The sequence below is a fragment of the Crocodylus siamensis genome, chromosome 3 (genome assembly GCF_052110815.1).
Source record: "Crocodylus siamensis isolate JL-2025a chromosome 3, ASM5211081v1, whole genome shotgun sequence".
Taxonomy (NCBI): Eukaryota; Metazoa; Chordata; order Crocodylia; family Crocodylidae; genus Crocodylus; species Crocodylus siamensis.
In genome coordinates, this window is record NC_143397.1 from 91,219,555 (window position 1) to 91,243,676 (window position 24,122).

Sequence of the window (24,122 nt, forward strand, 5' to 3'; positions counted from 1 at the left end):
CCGAAAGCTTGCAGAGAACCCCCCTCCCCCAACTCTTTATTTGGTCTAATTAGAGATCACATTTTCCCAGAAAACCTTGTCTGCCCAGATCCCTCCAGACAGGCAAGCTGGAGCCAGCAGGCAGTGCCCCGTCCTCATTCCCTACAGCTGGGGAGGGGGAGACTGCAGACATTGGTTACATTCCAGCAGTTTTAATCCGTTTTTTATTGTCAGATCTGAGTAGTTTCCTCTGGGTTTTGGGGGGCGGGGGAGTAGGGGGAGGGGCGGTTTCCCCCTGCCCCGCAATAACCTGTTGCTTTAAACCCCGCGCTGGGGCTGCGCTAGCCCGGATCAGCCCCGGAGGGGCGAAGTGATTTAGTTGCGGCGTGTGATTGGCTCCGGCAGCCTCCCTCCTTTGCACACTGTTATGTCTGTGTCTCGGTGTCAGGCTGGGTGTGCAGGGCGCATGCTCTAGCAGCTCTGATCCAGGCGCTGGAGCTGCAGCTGCTGCTGGGGGCTCAGTTTAATGAGAGAGAGAAAGAGACAGGGGAAAAAGGAAAAAAAAGAATGTCCGCCATCTCCCCTCCTCTCCTGGGCGTGCTCCCAGTGATAGCCGCTTCTTTATGAATTAGAGCTCAGGGGGCGGGGGGGGGGGGAGTACATACCCCAGGGCCCCCAGCATGGCCAGCTCGGTAAGTACACGCAACCCCCCCCCCCACAACCTTCCCTTCCCTTCCCTTCCCTTCCCTCTTCTCCTCCACCCTGCGCTGCCCAGACACAGTTTAGTGCTTCCAATTAGATAAAGGGATTTTTTTTTCTGTGTAGCTTTTCCTCTCCTTCCCTCCCCTCCCCTGCAATTGCACGAAGCACAGCGCACACGCACACGCACACACGCATCCAGGGAGACACAGAGAAGGTGGAGGCGAATAATAACCCAGCCATATTTCTGCAGCCGCAGCAGCAGCCAGGGGAGCAGTGAGTACAGTGCAGGGGACTCCGCGCAGGAGGCGCCCGCCGCGGCAGGATGGTGCGTTCCCTCGGCGGGCTCTGACAGCCGGGGGCACCCCAGGAGCTTCACCCTCCCGCATGCCCCTGTGCCTCCGCGTGTGTGTGTGACCCTCACGCGTGCCCCTGTGTGTGTAGGGGTGTGTGATCCTCATGCGGGGGGGGGGTGCGTGCGCGCAGCTATTGATGCCCCCTCCCTCGGACCCCTGCTTTCCTACCAGCAGCGCGGAAGGTGGGGGATCCTGGCTGCTCCCTATCCTACCACCCTGGCAAGCCCCTGTTTTCTGTGTTTGCGCGTGTGGGGGGAGGGTTATGATGACTTGTTCATGCATCAGTGGAGGGGGAAGATTGTATTTCTTCCTCTTGAATCCTGCCCTCCCTTCCTCTCCCTTGAATTGTTGCATATGCTGCTGGGGAGGTGCACCCCCCACCCAGCAAAGGAGACTTTCTTTCTCATTCCCAACCCCTCGGGTTCCCTCCTCCCGCGCCCGGCCCAGCTCGTGTGTCTGCCCGCATTCCGTTGCAGTGCGTGCCCGGAGCTTCCCCCGCGGGGCTCTTCCCTTCCCTGCCCTCTTCTTCTTGTGCAGTGGGGTTTATCCCCCTCGCCCCCCATCCAGCCCTAGCTCTGCCCTCGCCTCACGGATGTGTGTGTGCGTCTCTCTCTAGTGTGCCGTTCAGGTGAAACTGGAGTTGGGCCACCGAGCCCAGGTGAGGAAGAAACCCACCGTGGAGGGCTTCACCCACGACTGGATGGTGTTCGTGAGGGGCCCTGAGCACAGTAACATTCAGCACTTTGTGGAGAAAGTCGTCTTTCACCTGCACGAGAGCTTCCCCCGGCCAAAAAGAGGTAGGGCCCCACTTCAAGGTGTCTCCAGAAATACCGCTGGAGTGTTGTTTGCTTAGGGGGAGAGGAACAATTGCCTTCCCAGGCATGCTCTGAGCGCTGGGAGGCACACAGCCCACAGACAGGCTTCTGGCTGCCACACAGCTCCCTGCCTACAAAGCATCATCAGGTGTACTGTGGGGTTTTTTAAAATTATTATTATTATTTTTTTTTCCCCCCAAACCGTAACCTGACTGATGGAGCAGGGAGTTGTTAGCTGATGGGTTTGTGCAGGCTGAAGTGGGGAACAAAAGCAGCCCTCTCCTCTTCTTCTTACAGGCTTTGCCAATCCTTTTACTGCCATCTGGGTCATCAATGTCATTTATTTCTCCATTCCCCCTCCCCGCTTCTCTCACAATTACTCAAATCAGTAGCTGCAGCAATGATCTTTTAATCACTGGTGCCTGGGACAAAGCTCATGGTAGAGGTGATATCTTGTATTAGACCAACTAGGTTTTTGCAAAAAATGTTCTTTAAATTTTCTTTTCAAAAATCTAGTTGGTCTAATACAAGATATCACCGCTACCATGAGTCCTAATTCCTTTTGCTGCTAGACCTATATGGCTACAACTGTATTAGTCAACATGCACCTAGCTGGGGTTGTCTAACCCCATTGCTCTTTTCTGTCCAGGGCAGGGGGTTGGACTTGATGATCTACTGAGGTCTCTTCCAACCCAAACATCTATGAACCTGGATACCTGGGACAAAGCTTGCATTTATATGCCATTTTCCCCCAGAGCATCTTCCCTGCTTTTTTAATGGTGTTGGCAATTCTCTGTGCTGTAAATCAACTCTATAGAGGGGTTCCTCCCCCCCACCTCCCCCAGTACATATTACGTTCTCTCCCTGGTCTTCACCTTTCCCTCCAGTCTACAGGATGAATGGACTGGAGGGAAGTAGGTGGAAGTGTTGCTGCCAAGTTTTTTGTATGGATATGTGCTTCACTTGTTTCTTTGCTACTGTTACTTTTTCTGAGAGGGTTTGGATTTGTTTTATTTTTGTTTTTTAGTTTGCTGAACAGTCTCCATGCAATGTTTTAATTTTTCAATGTGTGAGGATGTTTTAAAAAAGGGGAGAAAGGAAGAGAGGTGCTATTAAAAAAAGGTGGGGGGAAAGGAGATGCCGTTTTGTTTGATTTGAGGAGGTTTAAAAAAAAAACCTTTATTCAGTTTTGATTCCTTCAGAGCTGCTGATTGTTTTAGTTAGCTTAGAGGAGGTGCTTTGTTTGTGTGCAGGTTTATTTATCTAAATAGACACAATGGTTCATAGTTATCTCCCATTTGATCTGTAATCTTTATTGGCATCTAGAACTCCTTCAGTTCCTTAGAACAACATCATAATAAATCCATTCTGCTTAGAGCTATGTGGGAATTATTGAGCTTGTAGGGAGTGAATAGAGAAAGCAAAATTCTTATTATGGTAAGTTCAACATGTTTATGTGCATTCAGTTATCTGAATTTCTTTTTAGGTTGACTTATGTATTTCTTTTGCAACTTAATTTCACTTAATCTGTATTTGATCTTTGAGGTGAAAGATGTATGGTCAGGAGGAAATAGAATTTAAATGATGCTTCTCTAGAGTACATGCCACTAGCTATCTTTCACTCCTCATAAAGCCTGTTTTTTGCTCACATCCCTGAAACAGTTGTGCAGTGCGCTCTTGTCGAGAAATAACTATTGTGCGGTTTTCAGTTATTTTATTGCTGCTATACTTTAAACAGAATAAAGATCTCACTGTAAGAATGTTTTTCTTCATTGCTTTCTATTTCTTCTGTTACTTGTACAGAAAGACACTTGATTTAAATAAAAACAGTAATTTGTGTAAACACCTGACAAAACAGGGAAACCCATCCTGAGTGTAGTTTAAATAGTTGAGGTAGTCTGTTTTTTTTTTTTTTTTAAATCTGCATCAAGTGAACTGATGGATATGCTGAAATCAATGGTAGAAAGTACTTTTCATATCATAATGTACGCTGTTCTGTGACACACTGCCTTTATTCCCCATGCTTAATGATTGTCTGAGGGACAGTCCCTCCAAGCCTGAGGGAACATGACTCTGCAGCCCAGACTTGGGGATTGTTGCTAGGTGTGGTATAGAAGCTGGTTAATGGGGATGTATTTTAGGATTTTGCTTGTGCGAGAAAGAAGGTTGCTCCTGAGAGTGTTTTGTTGTGTATGTTAGGCTGTTGAGTTTTGTTTATGCAGCCGTTTAAACTATTGTTTAAAAATGTTTATTTTGGATTCTTATTTGTATATGTGTTTTCCATGATGTGACACCTGCTGGGAAAAATGCCAGTTTGTATAGCGAGGGAGAGAGGATTTTTCATATTGTAATTACACATAGCTCGGATTGGAAGGGAACATTTTCTCTTCACTGGGAGCAGCTTGCTGTAAGCTCAAGCAATGCTCAGCCCTCCGCTTACTCCTGGTGTTTTACTTCAGCTTTCTGGGCCTTTCATATTTACAGTAATGAGCAGGGATCCTGGTTTTCTCTGGTTAAAAATGGCAAATTCTCTGGTTAAAAACCCAAAATCTGTGATAAAAATTAAAGGCCCTGCACTCTTCATCCCCCCCCCCCAATCTCAACAGCCTTCCTGATGCCCCTCACAACAACCCCCCCAGACCAGACCCATAGACACTGACACCTACCCCAGCAGGTAAAGTGTGTGAGGGGGAGAAGGGGTGGGGCAGAGCGGGGGAAAGGGAAGGTGCTGGAGGGGTAGATCAAAAAGGGGGGGGGTGCCCCTGTGCCTACTCCCAGGAGCAGGGCTGGGGGGGTGAGGGCAGGAGTGCCACTCTGTGGGCCACACACATGCCGACTGCCCTGACAGGAGGTTCACACACGGAGGCTGCCGCCACAACTCTGCCACTGCGCCCTGTGCTGGCATTCCACGGCCACCTGAATGGCTTTGTGGGCAAGTGGCACCGGGCGCAGCAGCAGCCGTGCAGTGGCAACCACTGTGTGCAGGCCACATATGTGCCGCCTGATTGGGGGATGAAACGGGGGGGCTTGCATGCAGTGGCATGACCGACAACCGGCTGCACGCTCCGCGGCAGTGTGGGGTTGTGGCGGCTGCATGCAGGGTTGGGGGCTTCGTAGGCAAGCACTGCCACTGCAGAGCCATGCCCTTCACCCCTGGATCCTAGAGGTAAGTGGGGCTTGGGGCAAGGCTGGGGAAGATGGTTGGGGGCTGAGGGAGCGGGGGGTGCTGCCAGTCCCAGGCAGCACATCGCAGCTGGGAGCAGGGCCAGGGGGTGAGGGCAGGGGTGCCCCTCTGCAGGGGGCTTTGCAGGCAAGTGATACAGGGGAAAGTGTGGAGGTACCCGTCATGTGTGGGCCACACACATGCTGCCCAGCCAGCCGCCTGGGGAAGAGGGAGGCTGGCATGCGGCTGGAGCATAGCTCTATGGTCGACGCTGCAGCCACAGTGAAGGATGGGGGATGGTGTGGGGGCGGGGCTGGGATTTAGGCTTGCATGCAGCGGCTGCTGCCACTTACTTAAAGGCCCGTGATGGCAGTAGCAGCCGCAGCCTCGGAAATCTCCAGGCACAGCTCTGCGGTGGCAGTGGCAGGTTTTGGAGGCAGTGGCCGTCACTTACATCACGGCCCTCCAAGTAAGTGGCAGTGGTCACTGCGTGCAAGCCCATGCCCCACCCCCAACCCTCACCGTGGCTGCAGAGCTGTGCTCCGATCGCATGCCAGCCTCCCTCTTCCCCCTCCCCCGGACAGCTGGCTGGGTGGGTGGCATGTGCTTTCCCACAAAGGCCCCTTGCAGAGGGGCACCCCTGCTCCCCGCCCCCCCCAGCCCCTGTTCCCAGGTGTTGTGTGTTACCTGGAGCCGGCATGTGATGCTGCTGACTTTGTTTTATTAAAATCCCAGGGTGTTTCCTGTTGCTTTGCTGCAGTAATACTGAGATATCTTCAAAGGAAGAGCTGTTGCTCCTCTGTGATCATATTGGATTTCTATTGTATGAAATGGTTTGTGAAGATTTTAATCTTTATTCTTTTTTTCTTTAAAATCTGATGGCTATTGGTACATTGGCATAATAGTTGTTGACTTGTTCACTGTTGCTTTTCTGTACTTCAATTAGATAAGAAATCACCTATTCAGGTGCTTCAGGTGTCTTTTTTTTTTTAATGGTATCTATATAAAAACGTGTTGGTACTAGTATGACTAATGATTTTGGATAAGTTTTGAAAGCTGTGTCATTTTAAGAAAGAACCTATTATTTTGCAGACAGTGTCATGGGGCGTCCGCCCCAATGTGTCTCTTCTTTTTGCCCCCCTCACCCTATCCTTGCTTTTGTTTAAGGGAGTACTAGTTACGTGTTTTTGTACCGTTGAAAATACGAGAGCCTGGGTCACTCTGGCCACTGGCATATCTCACTTAGAGAAGCAGAATAACTTGCTCTGATGTATATGGAAACATATAAGCCGTGTTTACTCCAAAATATTAATTTATGGTAGTGGTGGTGGTAAATTTACAGCTGACCTCCTTAAAAGTTCAGTGAACTTTTCCGCTGACCTACCATGCATTGGACTTATTGCAGTGTTCTACCTTAGCTTGATTTGTGTTAAGATGCCTTCTCATTATGTATGAAAGTTTATACCAAGTATACCATTCTGAAGTACACTTATTTTAACATGCCTCGCCCAATAATCATGTTGTAAGCTGCTGTTTTACAAAGTCTCTTTCAAGAGAGTCATGACTAATCCTGAAAGAACCTATAGCATTTATTTTTCCTTACAGAACTGAATTCTGCAGTTCTTGTTTCCATTAATTGCAAAGAGAACTTTACCAAGGCAAAAGCTATATCTGATTTACATTGAGATAAGAATCTTTTATAGGAAACATGGCACTAATGATTTGAGATGTGCTGCTTTTCATGTCTGCACAAACATAGAACTCTAACAAATCATTGTATGGCATGGCATGTACTGTATGATTGTCACCTGGTTTTGGCTCTAATCCTTCTGTCTACAGTAAAGTCCTTTGTATTGCTTTGCTGGGCCATAGGCAACAGTACTGAGCAATGGATGTGCCATGGACAATATCTTAATTTTGGTCTTCTTGTCAGGCTCAGTTTGAACTTCTATTTCCTGTAGTCTTAAGCAACATCAGAGGGGCTTTTAGGGAGCATAGGTTAGGGAGCCCTGACATATACAGATGTACATGCATAGAATCCTTCCATCGTTGCATTAGGATTTTTTCATCAATTTGTACATTACCTAAACAAATAATATATTGCCTCCAAGGGCAGAAGTTATGGGTGAGTCTTTCTGACTTGAAATTACTTAGTAACGAAAATATAGCCCTGCTTTCCAGTGGGTTTCATACAGCTCTGCTTTACCGATTAATGTTTGGAGGAATAAACAATCTTACAGAAAAACTTAGTTACTGTTTGCTTTTTCCTGATTATGTAGTTGCAAAAGAGCCTTGTCAGCTTCACTTTCAGGCTTTTCTCCTTGTTTTTATATACAGGGTCTTCATCGAGTCCTTGTGTACTTTTAAACTTTAACTTAGGTTGTAGGTATGATAGAAACAATGTGTAATTGTTAAAAGCAAATTTATTAAAGTTTTAGGACAACTACAGCACACAATGCTAGACTTCAACATAACCACCATTTTCTTCTCACAGCTGATATGAACTTCAGTACTGCTAGCCATAGGACAGTTTACCATCTCATCTACAGTATCCATTGTTTTTTTTGGCAAAGGATCTGAAATCAGGATAGATTTGTTATTACTTATGAAGTCTAGCATAGTGTACTCTAGTTGTCCTAAAACTTTAATAAATTTGCTTTTAAATGCCATTTACACATTGTTTCTATCATATCTACAACCTAAATTGTTAAAGTTGAGTTCAAAAGCAAGTACTTATTGATTACAGTAACAGGATTGGAACCTGGGAACAGATGCTGTCTGACTTGTCTACTTTGTGTGCTTCCTATAATAATACTAGCAGATAATCTAGAACAGGGAAAATTAAATATTAAGAAGGGCTTCTGCTACTTGTAAGGCTAAGTCTATTGTGGCTGCATCTTTCTCCCTTTTTGGAAGTAAATTGACCCCCCCGATATGTTCAAAGTTTGTGGGTGTCTTAGTAATGAAATGTGTATGTTTAAAATGGTGTTCATAAAATATCAGGCTTGATGCCTTCATGGTAGATAGTGCCTTTTCATATACAGAACAGTTAGTGCCCATTCCCCACCAATGGATTTTGACTAAGGTCTGATGTGATTTTTTTTTTCTCTAGTACTCAGGACAAAATAGTAATTGGCTAGAAAGTTTATGAGATAAAATCACTAATGAATTAATAAAATAGATATAACTTGAGAGTACAAAAAAGTTAAGTGTGACTTGTGATTCTATCAAATGTGTATTGTATTGGAAGTGTTTCAAATCTTGGGGCTTTTTTCTCCTCCCCTGTAATACTTTATTTGTCATACTGGAACTTAAAACGTTCATCTAGTTAATATTTAGTTATCTAGTTATGCTTATCTAGTTAGTATCTGTAATATTTATAACTTATTCTTGATCATTTTGGGAACCGTATTTTTAAGAGCTATTTTCAAGTCTTTGGCATACCACTTCAGGCTAAACTTTCATAGTTAATAGTGTCAATATCAAAGTTTACCCAGAATTACCCAAGACTATTGAGCTTTTAGCTGCTGGATTGAAGCATGTGAGCATGTAGCGTTTCTCATAGGACTGGAACATCACAATGTCTCAGTTCAGTCAACAACTCTACCTTTTTAGAGCAGTTTATGTTTATCTAGTAATCTTTAATTAATAGTGGTTGTCATAGAACCAGTTAGTTTCTGCCAAATACACCATTTTTGTGTTTTTTCCCCTGGTAAAGTTACGTGCAACTGTTGAACTTAACCTGCAATAAAGTAATTGAAATCTAGGAATTTAAATATAAAATTAAATGTGACCTTTGTTCTTATCTTAAGTAAATAAATTTTAGTTACTGGCATTTTGTAGTGCCTGAGGTACAGCAAGTCAAAATATTAATTCAAGTTTTGGTTTGGGATACCTTGGAGTATGACTGGTAGTGTGTGGGTTGTGGCTTTGTTCCTTCCCCATGTGGGATGTTCCATTGAGATTATAGTTTCATAGTTTCTAGGGTCGGAAGGGACCTGAGCAGATCATCTAGTCTGACCCCCTGCCATGGCAGGAAAGAGTACTGGGGTCAGACGACCCCAGCAAGGTGTACATCTAGCCTCCTCTTAAAGACCCCCAGGGTAGGAGCCAGCACCACTTCTCTTGGTAGTTGCTTCCAGATCCTAGCTGCCCAGACCGCGAAGTAGTGCCTCCTGATATCTAGCTTAAATCTACCCTCTGTCATCTTGTGACCATTATTCCTGGTCACTCCTGGAAGTGCTCAGGGGAACAGGGACTTCCCAGGTGCCTGCTGGGCCCCTCTGACTAGTTTGTAAGTTGGCTAGTTAGATGTTGTTTAATATTTATTTTGAGAGAGCTGGATATAGAATAATTCTGCCAGGCAGTTACTCTGATTGCAGTTAAAATTGCTGGTGATAAATCCTAATTCAGTCTAGATATTTAGCTGACATTTCTTAAAAAGTTGGATGAAGATAGGAGAAGGTAGCATAAAAGCCTTGGAGATGCTTAGCATGTAACAACAGAGCAATATGGATAAAGTAATCTCAGTGGAAATGTATCGTGCCTGCTAAACAATATTTCAGTGTTAATACAATATTTCTAGCTTTAAAAAGATCATTTTGCAGCTCTAGAAAAATTTGGTTTATACATATTAGTTATTTAAATCTTTTGGTGCTAACCTAGAGGGGAAAATTACATTACTGTGTATTATGTTTGAGATGGTGAATATAGAACACTTACTTTAAAGGGGTAAAATACTTTAGTTAATTACACATGTGATCAGTGTCTGCATATGTTTCTTGTTTAGCATACTTTTGAAACATGCCATAATTCTAGGCTCCTTTGAAAGAGAGAGAATTTTTTTTCTTTAGCATTAGAGGAGTTTATTCCATGAGCAGGATTTTTTGTGTACTTTTTTTTTTTCCTTAGGAAAAATACAAGATGTAAAAGAAATTTATCATACTGAGTTTGCTAGTACAGAATCTAACTAGATGTCTGATATTGACATCTAGTTTCATTTCTCTGCATTAGTTTTGACATTTTGAAACTGAGTAAATCTATTCCAACAAGGTCAAAACATCTGCGAAAGAAGTCTTAGATATACAACCTTTGTCCTGGGGAACACATAGTACCTCTGTCTTCTGCTTTTAGTGGAATCTAAATAAAATTTCTTGGGAACAACAGGTTGGAGAGGAGGGCATAATCCCTAATGTTTGTGGCATGTTAACTTTTTACTACCTGTGTCTGGTCTAATGAGTTACTTTAAAAAGTTGATTTTTTTTACAATTTCTGGACCATAAGGCTACAGCATCACTCTTGCACTACAATACACTTTTTGGTAGATGGGGATGAGTGTACTTCCATATGCAGCTGTTTTGAATTATATAATTAGAGGAATGTGAAAATAAAGAGAAATGTATGCATATAGATGTGTTAATGCTCAGCATGTGACTTGTACAAAAATGGTGGCGTTTTTGGTTGCAAAATACAGTGTGTTCTAGGTAAAAACATTTTTGTTAATTGTCTCCTACTATATTGATTATGTCTGTATTTTTGCTTAACTGTGCAGCATGATTTGAGGAGAGGGATGTAAAGTGGCTTATGCTTACTCAAATGTTTGTGTAGACATCTTACTGAAAATTCATGTTCTGTGTCGTATTTCAGTGACACAGCACTGTATCAATCATCAAGGTTATAGGATGTAATACACTAATTTCAGAAGGTTTGTAAATTTCTAAATAAAGCTTATTTCGTCAGTATAAATTTACTATCTTGCCACAAACCCCTCTCTCTCTCTCAACTATAATTTTTGTAAGGGGTTAGGAAACAGGATTCTCCTTAGCACCAATTAGAAATTGCAGTAATGTTAGTATTGTGGCAGTGTTCCCACATATAGTATTAATGCTTAACTATTTCCATTACTTGCCAACAAAGTATCAATCATGCCATTGATCTTAAGTGGAACTCCCCACTGACTCTACTGGGGAGTTCAGATTTGTTTCTTTGAATTCTGTAGAGAAATCTGGGTGGTGGTGGAAGAGTCTGTTCTAAAATCAATAGCATGTTATGGCCCCAAATGTCTTAACTCTCACAACTGCATGTAAATGATTGACTTATCTAACTAAGCCTATTCTGAGTTATTGGTGCATATGAATTGCCTTTTCATGTCTTTTATTTTTCTTATTTCATACTTTTATACAAACAAGCATAACTTTATACAGTGAAGGTGGGTTTTTTTCCTTCTAAATGACCTTACAGAAGGATAGAACAGCAAGGCAAATGTGCTGGTTTTAAACTGTTGGGATGGCAGAGACAGAAGGGAGAACAGAAGTACAGATCTAACAAAAAACATCTTCTGTTGCCTACTGATGGATAGCTACTGCCATTCATCTTTAAGATAGCAGAGAGTTTGTAGGAAGCTTAAATGCACTGTTTGCATCAGCTGGTTGGTTTTTTGGGGCACTGGTCCTTATAATAATAAAGGCAAATCCTATGTTCAGTCAGAGAGGCACTTAATCATTTTTGCTTTTGCTGTTGGTTTGTTGGTTTGTTTGTTTATTGAACAAATTGCAGGAGAGTTGTGTATAGCTATGAAACAAGGGCTAAAGGACAAGGTGTTCTATGTTTTTTCAGGCTTCTAAAGGAAATCAAGGATTTCTTTATGTGCTGTAGGGAGACAGTATTAAACCTTTCATATGCAAATTTTGAAGGGAAATAATACAAAAAGGATAATCTTGAAATCCAACAGAAAGAGAACTCCTTGAAGTTGGAGGGGTGACAAGGGTTGACTGGAGACAAGCATATATGGTGTTTTCATTGTCTTGTTTCTCATGCTCTTAGGCTTGCAATTAAAAAAAAAAAAAAAAAGCATTCACTACTTCAGGAAGAGAAGCTTTCTTTATGGTGGATGGGCTATAGAGTTGTGTGGTTCAGGAATTTATTTAATAAAATATATGGATAACTACTGATCAACTTGAAATTAGCTAGCAGGAGTTGGGAATCAAAACAGAAAGCACATTTTTGCCCAGTAATGTCTAGAAAACATGATCCTTTGAGCAGAGGTGTACTTGACTTCAAAACCAACCCTCATATTATGTGTGTCTCTGGTTTGAGCTATCTCTAGTCAAGAATGCTATTTTAATGGGAGATTAAAGCAAGTTTCTTTATTCGGTCCAACCCCGGTAAAGCTTGTAGGCCAAAAATATTGAATTCTCCTGTCATATGCCAAGGTTCAATACTCATTTTAATGTTGCTGTTTTTAAAGCTGAGCAGGTGTTTCATATAGACCCACTTGCTTATGCCATAAAATGTGTGTAGGGTTAAATTTCTGGCTTTTTATGGTTAAAATTATAGAGAATATCTTTACCAGGCCACTGATTTAAGCATTTGCTGATTGCTCTATCAGTGTGCTACTTCAGTGTGTGTAGGGTATTATTCAGACCTCTTTTACATCTAGTAAGATCTGGAGTGAAATTTCTGACTCCATTGAATGCTGATGGTCAGGATATGGACATGGGTACATTTGGAGCCATTTCAAAGGGGAGGGGGTTTCTTCCTCTGAACTGCACAACATTTTAACAGCTATATGCAGACAAGCTTGGAAGGTTATAAATGTAGTAGCAAAGTCAGTCCAACTTTAACTCTGGATGAGCAAAGTTAAAAGTTGGACCTGTTTTGCTACATTGTATCATTCCCAGCTTTTCCATAGGCAACTGTTAGATACTAACAGCAGATTTATGCTCCAGATCAGCAGCTCCCCTTTTGAAACGGCTCCAGATAGGCAGGGTCCATACCTTTGATCATGCCAGAATGTCAACCTGGTGGGAAAATGCTTACTACTGGTGGCCAGGGCTGTGCAAAATTTCAGCAGCCCTTTCATTTTGGAGGGGTTTGGGGCTGTTTTGGCACCCTAAACACTGAATCCCAATCAAAACAGAAGGCTCAGAAACATCTCCAAAATGAAACGAGGCATTTGAGACGTTTTGGAAAATTTCAGCGTTTTGGAGCCAGGTTTGCAGGGAAAAAGCTGTATGCTGCTGCTCTGCCATAGGACCTGGCTCTGCAGGGAGTTGTGCTGGCCAAAAGATTGGCTCCACAGGGAGCAGAGATCTGGGGCTGCATGGGGTGGCCAGCGGTGGTGGTGAGGAGACCCATGCATGGGTCTCCTCGCCTATACGGAGGGCAGCAGCCCTCCCCCCAGACAAGCCACTCACGGCCCTGTCCTGGCTTCCCACTGGGGCCCTGCAGCCCCTGGCTGGGTAGGGCTGTGCGAAACTTGCAGCCTCCTCGAAACCTATGCGGAGGAGGTTCAGCTGAAACGAAACAAAACAGGACGGTGATCCAAAACACCGATACGAATCGCTGTCCTCTGAAATAGCCGAATCTAAAACCGAATTGAAACGCAGCCATTTCTCGCAGTTCTACTGGTGACTCCTTAAAATAGAAAGCACTCTTCTCAGCAATATGTGCTGTCAGTGTTTGGCTAGTAGGAAATACACTGAAAGGAGTTATCAATCCTATATCCCCAGTATTAATGCATTGACTTTGAAAGTTTTATTCCTCAGCTTATGAGCAACTTCAAGGTAGTTTTGTTTTGCGGTTTAGGGCTTTTCCTGTAAATAACATACAGCTAAGAATTTTTCTGGGTTTGAATCTTCTCTGTCACATTACTGAAAATTGTGGAAGTCAGTGGCATTGCAGCTAGCCCTTGCATTTGTCTAACAAATGCCTTTGATTTTTTTAATTTTTCAATAACATTTTATTCATTTTTATTATAGATTCTAGCTTATATTGGCCCCCAATTTTTACCTAATATTATCTTCCCTTTGCAGCCTTTTCTAATTACTCTTTTCAACAAGCCATTGCCTGGCAAAAAAATCATATAAATAAAAATAAATGTTTGCATGCCACTAAATTGCAGTAAAGGCATTTTTTTAGGGGGTACTTTTGATCTGTTTAGTGTATTTATGCAAGATTGTGAGTCTCTAACTCCAAAGTAAATCAAGTAGCCCGTTAACAATATAAACAATAAACTTAATTTGCTTTTACATACTGTCTTGTTCATTCCCATCAATTCTCTTTTAAAGGGCAAATGGAATATGTTAAGATTTCAGTGGAAGAGGATAGTATAAATTAGGTGAGTCTTTATTAAAAATTAGGAATATTCTGCAGTTACACCTGTGGAAATCAAAGATAATTCCAGTAAAATTTGAGTTGGTTTGTGTGAATCTGTATTTAGAGTCAGTATGGAAGACTGTTGCCTTAGTGGGATTCTGCATTCATTTTAAGGTCTGTTAATGGAGATCTGGTTGCAGGACTGAGACCAATATTAGTAATAAATCTCTGTAGAGGAAATTAAGTGTAGAATTTTAAAATATTGAGCAGTCTCCTTTATAAAAAATATAACCTGGATTCCATTAAGAGGGGTGGGGGGGAGGAGGAATTCCCACACTAAGGAACAGCAGGGACTTTACAGCATTCTGTAGCAATAGTAACAGAAACTTGCAGTTGTACAAAAGTTTGAATTATGAATGGTTTGCATGCTTTATTATTCATTACACACTTTTTTAGTCAAATGTTTTCTTACTACACACTAGAAAGTTTAGTTTGCGCCTCTGGATCTTTTCTGTGGACAAAATAAATGACTCTGGAGGTTGTCTATGAGAAGAAAAGTTAATATTTGATGAACATTAGATTGACAAATAAACAGGCAGACTGTGGAATAATTTTTGTTTTCATTATCCATGCCAGTTGCTTGAAATTAAATAGAAGTGATCTGGTTTCCATGAAGCGATGCTGCATTAGATCACTTCCTTGAGTTTTTGATATTCTAGTTAAAGGCAAAGTTAAACAGCTGCTGTAGATTTTTAGTTCCTAACTCCCCTCCTTCCCCCCCCCTTAAAAAAAAACAACAACAAAAGGAGCCTAACCCTACTACTCTTTTGATACATCTATTTTGGTTGGATCTTTGCTGGGATAGAGATATTTCTATGTTAACACTTGAATTGTGGATTTCAGGAATAATGTTAGTCTATGATTATACAGAGCAACTTTATCTATATTCAAAGTTCTTTATTCACTTTTATGTATTTTAGATATTATTTCAAATGTTATATGCAAGAATAGCAGTTATTTTTTTTATAACTAGCTTGAATCTTGGAAGGTATCAAATTGTGCGTCTAGACAGTTGGATAGTTTAAGTTTTTAGTTTAGATTGCTTACTTCATGGCCTGTTCTGTAGTCTGCATGAGTCAAAGAGTTAGTGTTTTTACATTTAAATTATTTTTCAATGCTTAAATTTATTTTCCACAGTTATATTTTGGGTGAGAGGTGTGCATACACAAAATGTTACCATTAAAAGTTTTAAGGTCAAACTAAAGTAGTCAACGTAAGTATTTTTTGTATGTTATAAACATTTTCATGCTTATTGTAGTTTTAGAACAGCTGACTTATTATTTTTTTGGCTTGAACAAGACATGATTTTGGAATCTTTTGCTGTGATTAGATCAGTGTGTTTGCCTCAGGGCTCCAGTCATTCAATCTAAACTCAAGACTCTACTGAAAATTTCTGACACATTTTTTATTTCAAAATAATACTCTTGATAAATGAAAACTGGGACCTGTATCTTTGAATGAAAAAGGCTGAAGCAAATTAGCAGTGGTCAAATTTTGTCATGCAGTCAGAAGCTGAAGATGTTTTCGGTAGTATGTGTGCATGCACACGTATGTGAATGTGTTTATTCCTTTCAAACAACAACACTGTATGTAATATGTATCTTTATTAATATAAATTAAACAGTCTTTAAAAGATTTAAGCAGTAAACTGGTTTCACAAAGGTAGTGCGGGAGCCCAAAGACTTATTGTAAATTATAGGCACAATAAGTACTAAAGAACTTTCCACCCATAGTCAACTATGCAGTTATTATGGTTTGCAACTCTTGTCTTGCCAAGTTAAATGTAATGGCCTAACCAATCCCTAAAGGTACCACAAGAGTATGAAAATCAATAAAAACATTGATTTTTCTCTCTCTCTCTTTTGGCATTCATTTTCATGGGTTTCTTAATATTTGTAAATAGTTTGACAGTTCTACAGAATAATTTTTTCCCTTCTTTTTAGACTGGATAAAACCTAGCAATTTTTAAAAGTTTATATTAACTTTACTTGGTACATGTATTAGCAAAACATGATGTGTGTGACGCAAAACTATGTACTCAAAATGTGGGCAAGCTTTTGAACTGCACAAATCATTACTTCACGAATAATAGAATAGTACCAATGGAACACATATTGCTTATTTAGATTATAAATTGATATGTATACCACGTGTTTTAATCCGTCTAGTGCAGGGGATTGGGCGGAAGACAGGAAAAAAGGTCCTGACAGTTTGGAACTAGGAGGAGGAAAATGCCAGTGACCCTCAAACCAAGGAAATGTTCAAAGTTGTGTGGTTGTTTGTTTGTTTTTTTGTGGGGGGGGGTGTTGGATTTCATTTTAATCCTTAAAATAACGTGGGATCTGTAAGTCGCATTTGACAAGGCAAATTTCTCTTTCTATAGAAAAGTAGATTATCGTTGCTTAGTTTGTTCACACATGTATTCTTCTACATGTCCATGGATATATGGGGGAGGAGTGAGAACATTTGTGTGATTTAAACAGAGGGAGTGAAAATCTGGCCACCAGCTTCCCTCTCTGGCATGCATTACATGCATATCATATGTTGCGGTGGTATTGCCAGAAGTATGAAGCAATTAGAAGTATGAAGCAATTTTTAAAATTGTTTTCCTTCTCTCCTTTTTCCTTCCTCCTCTTTTTTTCTCTCTCTTTTTGCCTAAGATAAAGGGGGGACTACAAGACATCTGAGAAGATAACAGCACAATAATTAAATATGCTGATGGCTACCTACACGATCTCACTTTTGCTATATCTGTGGTTGCAGAGATTAAGTTATTCTTCCTTCTTGCTACAAGTAACATCTAAAATGACAATAACTTTTCTTTCAGTTATTTCTTTTCAGGATATTTGTTTTGTACACTTCGTATTACTTTGTACGTAGCCAGTTTATTTTTTACTCTTGGGATATTTTCCCAAATCCCTTTCTTTGCTTCCAGACAATGCTAAGGAGTGAGGAATGCGTAAGGAAAAAAAATATGTGCTTCCCAACCCACAAAAACTGGTGGGAATTCAGAAGCAGGTAGAATACCTAGAATCATTCTCACTTCCTTTTTTTTTTTTTTTTTCCTTCGCCCCCTCTTTTTCTTTCTGTGTCTCCCCAATTTCTTTTTTAGAACCTGTCTTTTTGTGTGTAGTATTTGTTCCTGTCTTCCATCTGTCTTCTAAAATTAGCATTTTTTAATGGTGTTGACATATTAAATTGGTAAGCATGGGTAATAAATTGGGAAGAATCTTCCTGGATAAAAGCAGTAATTTATTCTGGCTGGTATAAATAGCACCCAAGCAGCTGAATTAAGATTCAGTCCTATTAAACTGCAACAAGTAAGCTGGCTTAGTAAAGCAGAGAACTTTTCTCCATGAAAGCCAACTTGGGTGTTTTGTGTGGGTTTTTTGTTTGTTTGTTTTAAACCTGATTAGTGGGAGGCAAGAATAGGGGAAATGGTAACACAATATGTTGACTTTTAGTATTGTAGGCAAAAGAAAACTGAAGTTACATTTTGCCTCAGAAATAATTACCTCAGTGTTAGATTTTGGTTTATTTCTGTTTGTATGTGTAAGAATGGGGATGTTTCATCTTCCCTCAATGTCTGTTCAGACTTTTTTAGCAGTGCTCCAAGACAAGTAATGGAAGATGGCTTTGGAGCCCTGCAGGCAAGCTGGGATATCAAAGGGCTACGGGAATTCAGCAGTAATTGTTTTATGGCTTGTCAGAAATAAGACCTATTTGTATAGGTAGCACACAAAATAGCTGTGATTTGACAATTTGGTGCCATTTATATCCGCCATAAAAAGAGAAAAGACCAAGTTAAAGGGGTATTTTGGAAACAGGAACTAAGCTGTAAATGCAAATTGCTTCACCGTTTTCTCAAAGGAACAAAAAGGAAGCAGGATTTAGGAAGCTTTTTATTGAAGTTAAGTTTACAAGGACCCTGTCTGCCTTAAGGATATTAAATATGTACTAACACTATGGAATTGCACATTTGTTTGTTCCTATATGAAAATTATTATAGTCTAAAATATATTATTAAAAACCCCCCTGAAAACCAAACCTACAATGAAAAGAGAACAGGAAATGCATGCTGTTTATTGGTAGACCATTCTGCCACAGAAACCAAGTGCTCGTTTACTCCTAGGAACTTTTGAAATGGAATTATTTGCTCTTCATAGTGTGTCAGCATTTTCATATGATTCAAAAAGGTTTAATAATTGCCTTGGGTTACTGTCCACCTACTCTTTGTGATAAATGCTTGGATTTTTAAATAATCACACTTAAGCAATTCTTCCAAGTGGTCAGGGAAGGGACTCTCTAGCAATTTTAAAAGTGTTGTTTTAAGGGCCCAGTGGCTAAAAAGCACCAGTTTGGGGCATTCTGCTCTACTTTGTATATACTCTTCAGGGCTTTGTTCGGCTACCGGTAACCATAACTCACTTGAGCTTGCTGTGTTTTTCAGTTGTCTGTGCTGGGCAGTCTGAACACACAAAATCTGTGTGGTAATGCCACCACCGAGAATTGGATCGGGCACTTGTGGGAATGGTAGCAGTGCTAATTGGAGTGCATTCTCTTCAGCTAGAAGTTTCTAGTGGGAGACTTGAAATAAGTGGCATGAGAACCAGAAAGGAAAAGTGGTGACCACATCTGGCTATCTGTTAAACGTGTCTGGGATGCCAAGTTGTTTAAAGAAAACAGCTGCTGTCAGCAGTAATTGTTACACTCGTTAGGTCTAAAATAGAAAGATTATAATTACTTGCCAGTACCTAGATGCTCAAGATCAGGATCATTGTATTAAGCAGTGCATATTCAGAATACCACCTATTGCAAAGAGGAAGCAGACAAGGCACTTTATAGAAATCTGAGTAGAGAGATGTGTAGACGAGTGTCACATTGTGAGTCTAGCAGAGCCAAGGACTGAAGCAATATCTTCTGACATTCCCACGAGACCATCTTTTCTTTTCAGTATAAGCTTATAGAGATTTTGCTTCATTCACTAGACCAGTTGTCAACCTTTGTAGATTCAAGGCACCTCTGGTTAGACTCCAAGGCACCCCCTGGAAAATATCAGCAATTATTTTTTACTTATTTTTTTTATTACAGAAAAATAAAGCAATTCTTCTGTTGCACCAAACTCAGAAAGACAGGAACAGGTGATAAAGCAATCTACAGGGTAAAAAGCAATTTGAAAGCTCTGGGTTTATGTTGTGAATCATGTTTGCACGCCTAACAGTGTTAACATTTATGTGGCATCTCCCGGCACCATTGAAAGTATCTCACAGCATCCCAAGTTACTATGGCACCATAGTTGAGAATCACTGGGTTTAAACACTTTCCTGCCCACAAATCTTTTTAAATTCTGAAAGTTGGGATGCCTGCTGTAATAATAGCATCTTACTACCAGTCTGGTAGTAGTGAGCAGCTTTTTCCTGTGGGGTCAGGCCAACTATCAGGATCTCAATATTGCACAGTTAGACAGGAGAGTGTGACACAATTGCATGTATACACACACACAAATCAATTAGGTACACACACACTCTAAACCAACTCAGGCACCTACACATCCAAACCCGCCTAGGCACATGCATACCTATCACGAATTCAAGCTCCTACACACTATACACACCAAAAGTTTGACAAAAATCAAGTGTCAGTACCCACACACTCAGTACACATATACAGATTATTAATTCTTATATCATGTGCACAATTACATATATACACACACACCAGTTCACACACATACAACCCACCTACACATACACACAGGTTAGTTCCTAATTTGAATGGTATGGTATATATGTGTGTGCTTGGGGTACCTGGGATATGGGGGAAGGTTAAGGTGAGAGAGGGAGTTAATGTAGGGAGTGAAAGTTACCAGAACTGGGATGAGAACCAGTGGACTAGAGAGAAGCTGGCTGAGGAACTGAGGCCTGGGGGGTTACTTAAGGTCAAGTGGCCCCAGGGTTACTCAAGGTCACTGATGCAAGGGGAAATGCCCAGTGGCAAGGAGGAGACAGCCAGGAAAGAGAGAGAGGCAAAAACCTGGGAGCCTGGGGCTGGACTGAGGCAGACAGCTGAGATATTGGGGTGGGAGGCAGATAAGTTGTGGCAAGGAAGAGACAGCTAGGAAAGAAATTGAAGCAGAAACCTGGGAGCTCAGGGGAAAAGGCAGTGGGGATGAGGCAATAACAGTGGCAGAGCTCAGGAGAAACGGCAGTGTAGACAAAGCAATAGCAGTGGCAGAGATCCGGGGACAAGGCAGTGGGGATAAGACAGTGGCAAAGAAACGGCGTTTCAGGCAGAGAGGAGCTCAGGATAGGTGTTGGAGGTGGCAGGTGTTCTTACTGAGCATGTGCAGCCTGGGCACAATGGTGGGTTGTCTCATCTTTTGTTTCTTGAAAGCTGAGGGTGGTTCCAATGGCTAGATCATTGGTCCAGGTATTGGTGTTGATGGCTTGGTCATTCAGAGGGAGCTATTTTTAGACCTACTGCCATTGTCTCTCAAGCACCCTCATTCATTCCCATTCATTCAGGAACCAAGTTACATAGGAGGAGTAGGTATGAGTCACAGGTTACACAACATCAGGGGACATAAGATGGAGGCTTGGCATTACTTATGCTAACTTACATATATAGGCCTAAATCATACATCAGTAAAACACCAATATAGAACAGTAAAAATCAATATAGACATCATAATAATTTTACAGAACAAGGAGAAAAAACAAAACAAAGAGAACTTGCTACCAAAATAAAATGCTGACGCTTATCCTATGTCTTATACCACTTATACTTATCTATAGGGAATAGAAAGGGAGAGACAAAGTCAGAAATGGTTGGGGAAGGGGAAGGAATGCATTTTAAAAGAAAAAGAAAAATGGGTTTTGCTACACAGCCTGAGCTCTGTTGAAATTCTTCCTGCCCTATCAGACATCATATGGGACAGGGTTTTCCAATTTCTAAGCCTTTGGGTGCCATAGCAGTGGAGACTGCATGTTATGTGGTAACTGAGAGTGCTGGTGCACCCCCTGACAGCCAGTGCTCCCGGGCCGGAGAGGGGGGCAAGCGAGAGTATCGGTGCCCCCCCTGAGAGCGCTGGCTGGGGCATGGGGGGGGTGCCAAGAGAAGTGATTCCCGCCATCCCCCTGCAGCCGGTCATGCTCACCCAGAAGTGTCAGCAGCATGCCCGGAAGTGCCCACTACCACTTACAGGTTGGTGGGATCGGCTGTGGGGAGACCCTCCCCAGTTGCTGACTAACCACTGGGGGGGCAAGTGCTCCCCCTGACTCAGGATGCACCAGGCACCCATGCCATGTGGGCTGCACCAGTGAGCCATGATCCATCAAGCCATGCTTCCCTTCTCTCCCTCACCTCTGCACTAGGCTTTCCCCACTGCTGCCCTCTGCACCCTGCCCCCCCATTACACACAAAAGCAGGTGCCTCACAATGGTTCAATTCCCCTTATTCCTGTTGCAACATATAGGCACCCCATTGCTATCCTATTCCACCATTCTTAACTTGTGTAGAAGATGGAATTCCTGAGGGTGCAGTCAGATATTTCTATTTTTATTTTTAGTCTTGTTTTCATAATGCCTCAAAATATAAATCTATTTCCTTGCTAACTGTCTTGTTTATACTATCTTTTAAAAATGCTTTTGCCATGGCTCTGTAACTGTCTTTATTCTGCAAAGCTTAGAGCAAAATAAAATTCCTTTTGCTTTTTAAATGTTTATAGAAAGAGACCTCGAGCTACAAAAAGTAGATTGACACATTGAACACGCATCAAATTGTGCGCACACAGTCTACTGAATTTGCTATTGTAAAATCGGAGTACTTGTTCTGTCTTAACTAAAATCCATTTTTGCCCAAAGATGGAATAATTTAGCAACAATAATCTACCTTACTAATAATTAACTTTGGGTTGAGAGGGCCCTCAACCCAAGCAGACTTGTTGTATATTGACTCCACAGTATGGGGGAAGAGCTTTACTGTTACTTCTAAGGCACCTAGCTGTGGAGAATTTAGTTTGATTTTTCTGGCGAACCTAATGAATATTGGATTCATATGTACATGTTGTATTCAGTTATTAAAAAACTATCATTCACTCAGGATTGTAGTTGAGTAACCCAGTGACTTTGCTGTTGCGTCACTGTCTGATTCTGAAACCTATACTTTCATGCAGAAAGCTCCTCTGTGACTCTCGCTTAACTTCAGTGAGATTACTTTTATTGCATAAGTGCTACTGAGTATGGCTAGAAGTTGCAGAACCTAGTCTTACTTTTAGGAGAGGTATGAAAAACTTTGGTAATAATTGTAATGTTAGGAAAACTTGAGCCTGTATTTGCATGACATGCAATAAAAGGTACCTGCACCCATGTTTTAAATAGTTCACGTTTGTCCTGAGGAAAGGGAAGCCACTTTACTGTGGACTTGTTAATGAAACATTGTGATTTTCATCTGGAGCAAACAGCCATTAGCAAACATGATGTGTTCCTTTATAAATGATGGAAAGTCTTTTTCCATTTGATTTCTAAATAATGAGAGAGCCATCTTCCTGAAATGAGCTGCTTAATGTTTTGGTCACCCAGTAGATTAGGAACATTGGTAAATGTTTTAGTTTCAGCTATCTCACTTGTGTTCTCATGACTTGTATAGTTCAGAAGAGAAATTAAGTCTCTCTGACTGCTGTGTAGGCTACCAGTAACAGGTAAGTGGCAGCATTCCAGGAAACTTGATTGCCTAACTCATTATTTAAAGAGAAACTGTCCAAGGTGGCTGGTCGAAAAGCTGACTTGTCCTTGCATCTGTGATATCCATATATTCCTCCTGTTGTTTGTCTTCCAAAATGCAGCCATGACTTGAGCTAGCCTGTTTGTTGCCTTGTTTAGTGCATGGTGGAGGGGCAGGAAGTCTTAGGAAATTAAAAATTGTTTGAAAAAGATTTGTCTTTTTACTGTATTTGTTTAAAATGACTATTATATCTGGCATAGGGAAAAAAGAGCAGATATTTGAATGGTCTATTGACAGTCAAATCCTTTAACATTCTTCTTGATTTCGTAAGCAGTTTGTTCAGAGATTTCATTTGGCACGCTGATAGACATGGTCACTAACTACGTTGTTTTCTGAAGCACTGGCGAACACATCGCAGCCTGTCAGTGACTAGGAAGTTGAACTGTGTGACCAACTTTTACACTTCAATTAATGTAAGATGAGGGAGTTATATAGACTTAATGCAGTCTTATGTTTGAATGTAGGTATGGAAATACAGTAGGACTAGATTTTGAACTGATCTGGGATTTATTTTCATGTAGCATAACCTAAATATTTGATCTCAGAAGTTAAACTTTAAGAAGCTAACACAGATACTTGCCACTTCAGGTTAGTTCTGGCAGCAAAATGTCTAGCTGACTTTACTGAGGAATCCATTCAGACCAAAGCTGAATTGGCTGCTTGTTTCCTTACAAATGTTTTCAACTTGGAAATAATTCTCATTTAATAAAAATAATATACAGTATTTACATTAATCTCCCATTATCATTTTTAGTATAGCCTTTGTTGCTTTTTCAGTTGTATCTTACTGCTAATTATGGACTGCTAAGGCATTTGAAATGAAGACATCCAGATCAAAGCTTGAAAAATTTGCTTCTGAGATTTTTTTTCTCCAATCTTCAGAAAGGGTTCTCCACCATCAAGCTCTAGAGAATCAAAGCCATTTCTTTTACAAAAGGAATTCTACCTCATTTCTGTGATGGTAGAGGAAATCCCCCACACTGTAAAGGATAAAAAGAGATGGTGTCATTTTTCCTAAGTCTGCAGACTGTGCATAAATCTGCGTCTGCTGATGCTTCCCAGGCAGAATCCTGGGTATGTTTAAGATAACTCTGGCCAGTTTCATAGCTGCCTTTTGGAATTCTATGCAGAGCAGTGACACAGTTGATCATTAAATCAGACTCACTGTGGATA

The 24,122-nt window shown here is 41.3% G+C and overlaps 1 protein-coding gene across 11 annotated transcripts in view; it reads left to right on the forward strand.

The window, feature by feature from the left end:
- Positions 1–422: 422 nt before the first annotated feature.
- The window catches only part of MLLT3 (MLLT3 super elongation complex subunit), a 221,933-nt gene continuing 198,233 nt past the window's right edge, over positions 423–24,122 (forward strand). For 4 of the 11 annotated variants that reach the window (XR_016441276.1, XR_016441277.1, XM_090038803.1 and 1 more), the window contains exons 1-2: positions 423–671; positions 1,651–1,831. Coding sequence is in view for 7 of the 11 variants with exons in the window: in XM_090038803.1 (XP_089894929.1) it covers positions 660–671; positions 1,651–1,831 (193 nt within the window). In the remaining 4 variants the exon portion in view is untranslated. Of the gene's footprint in view, positions 672–793; positions 1,007–1,650; positions 1,832–24,122 lie in introns of those variants that run through there. The other 7 variants (XM_090038797.1, XM_090038795.1, XM_090038802.1 and 4 more) reach the window with 7 other exon arrangements.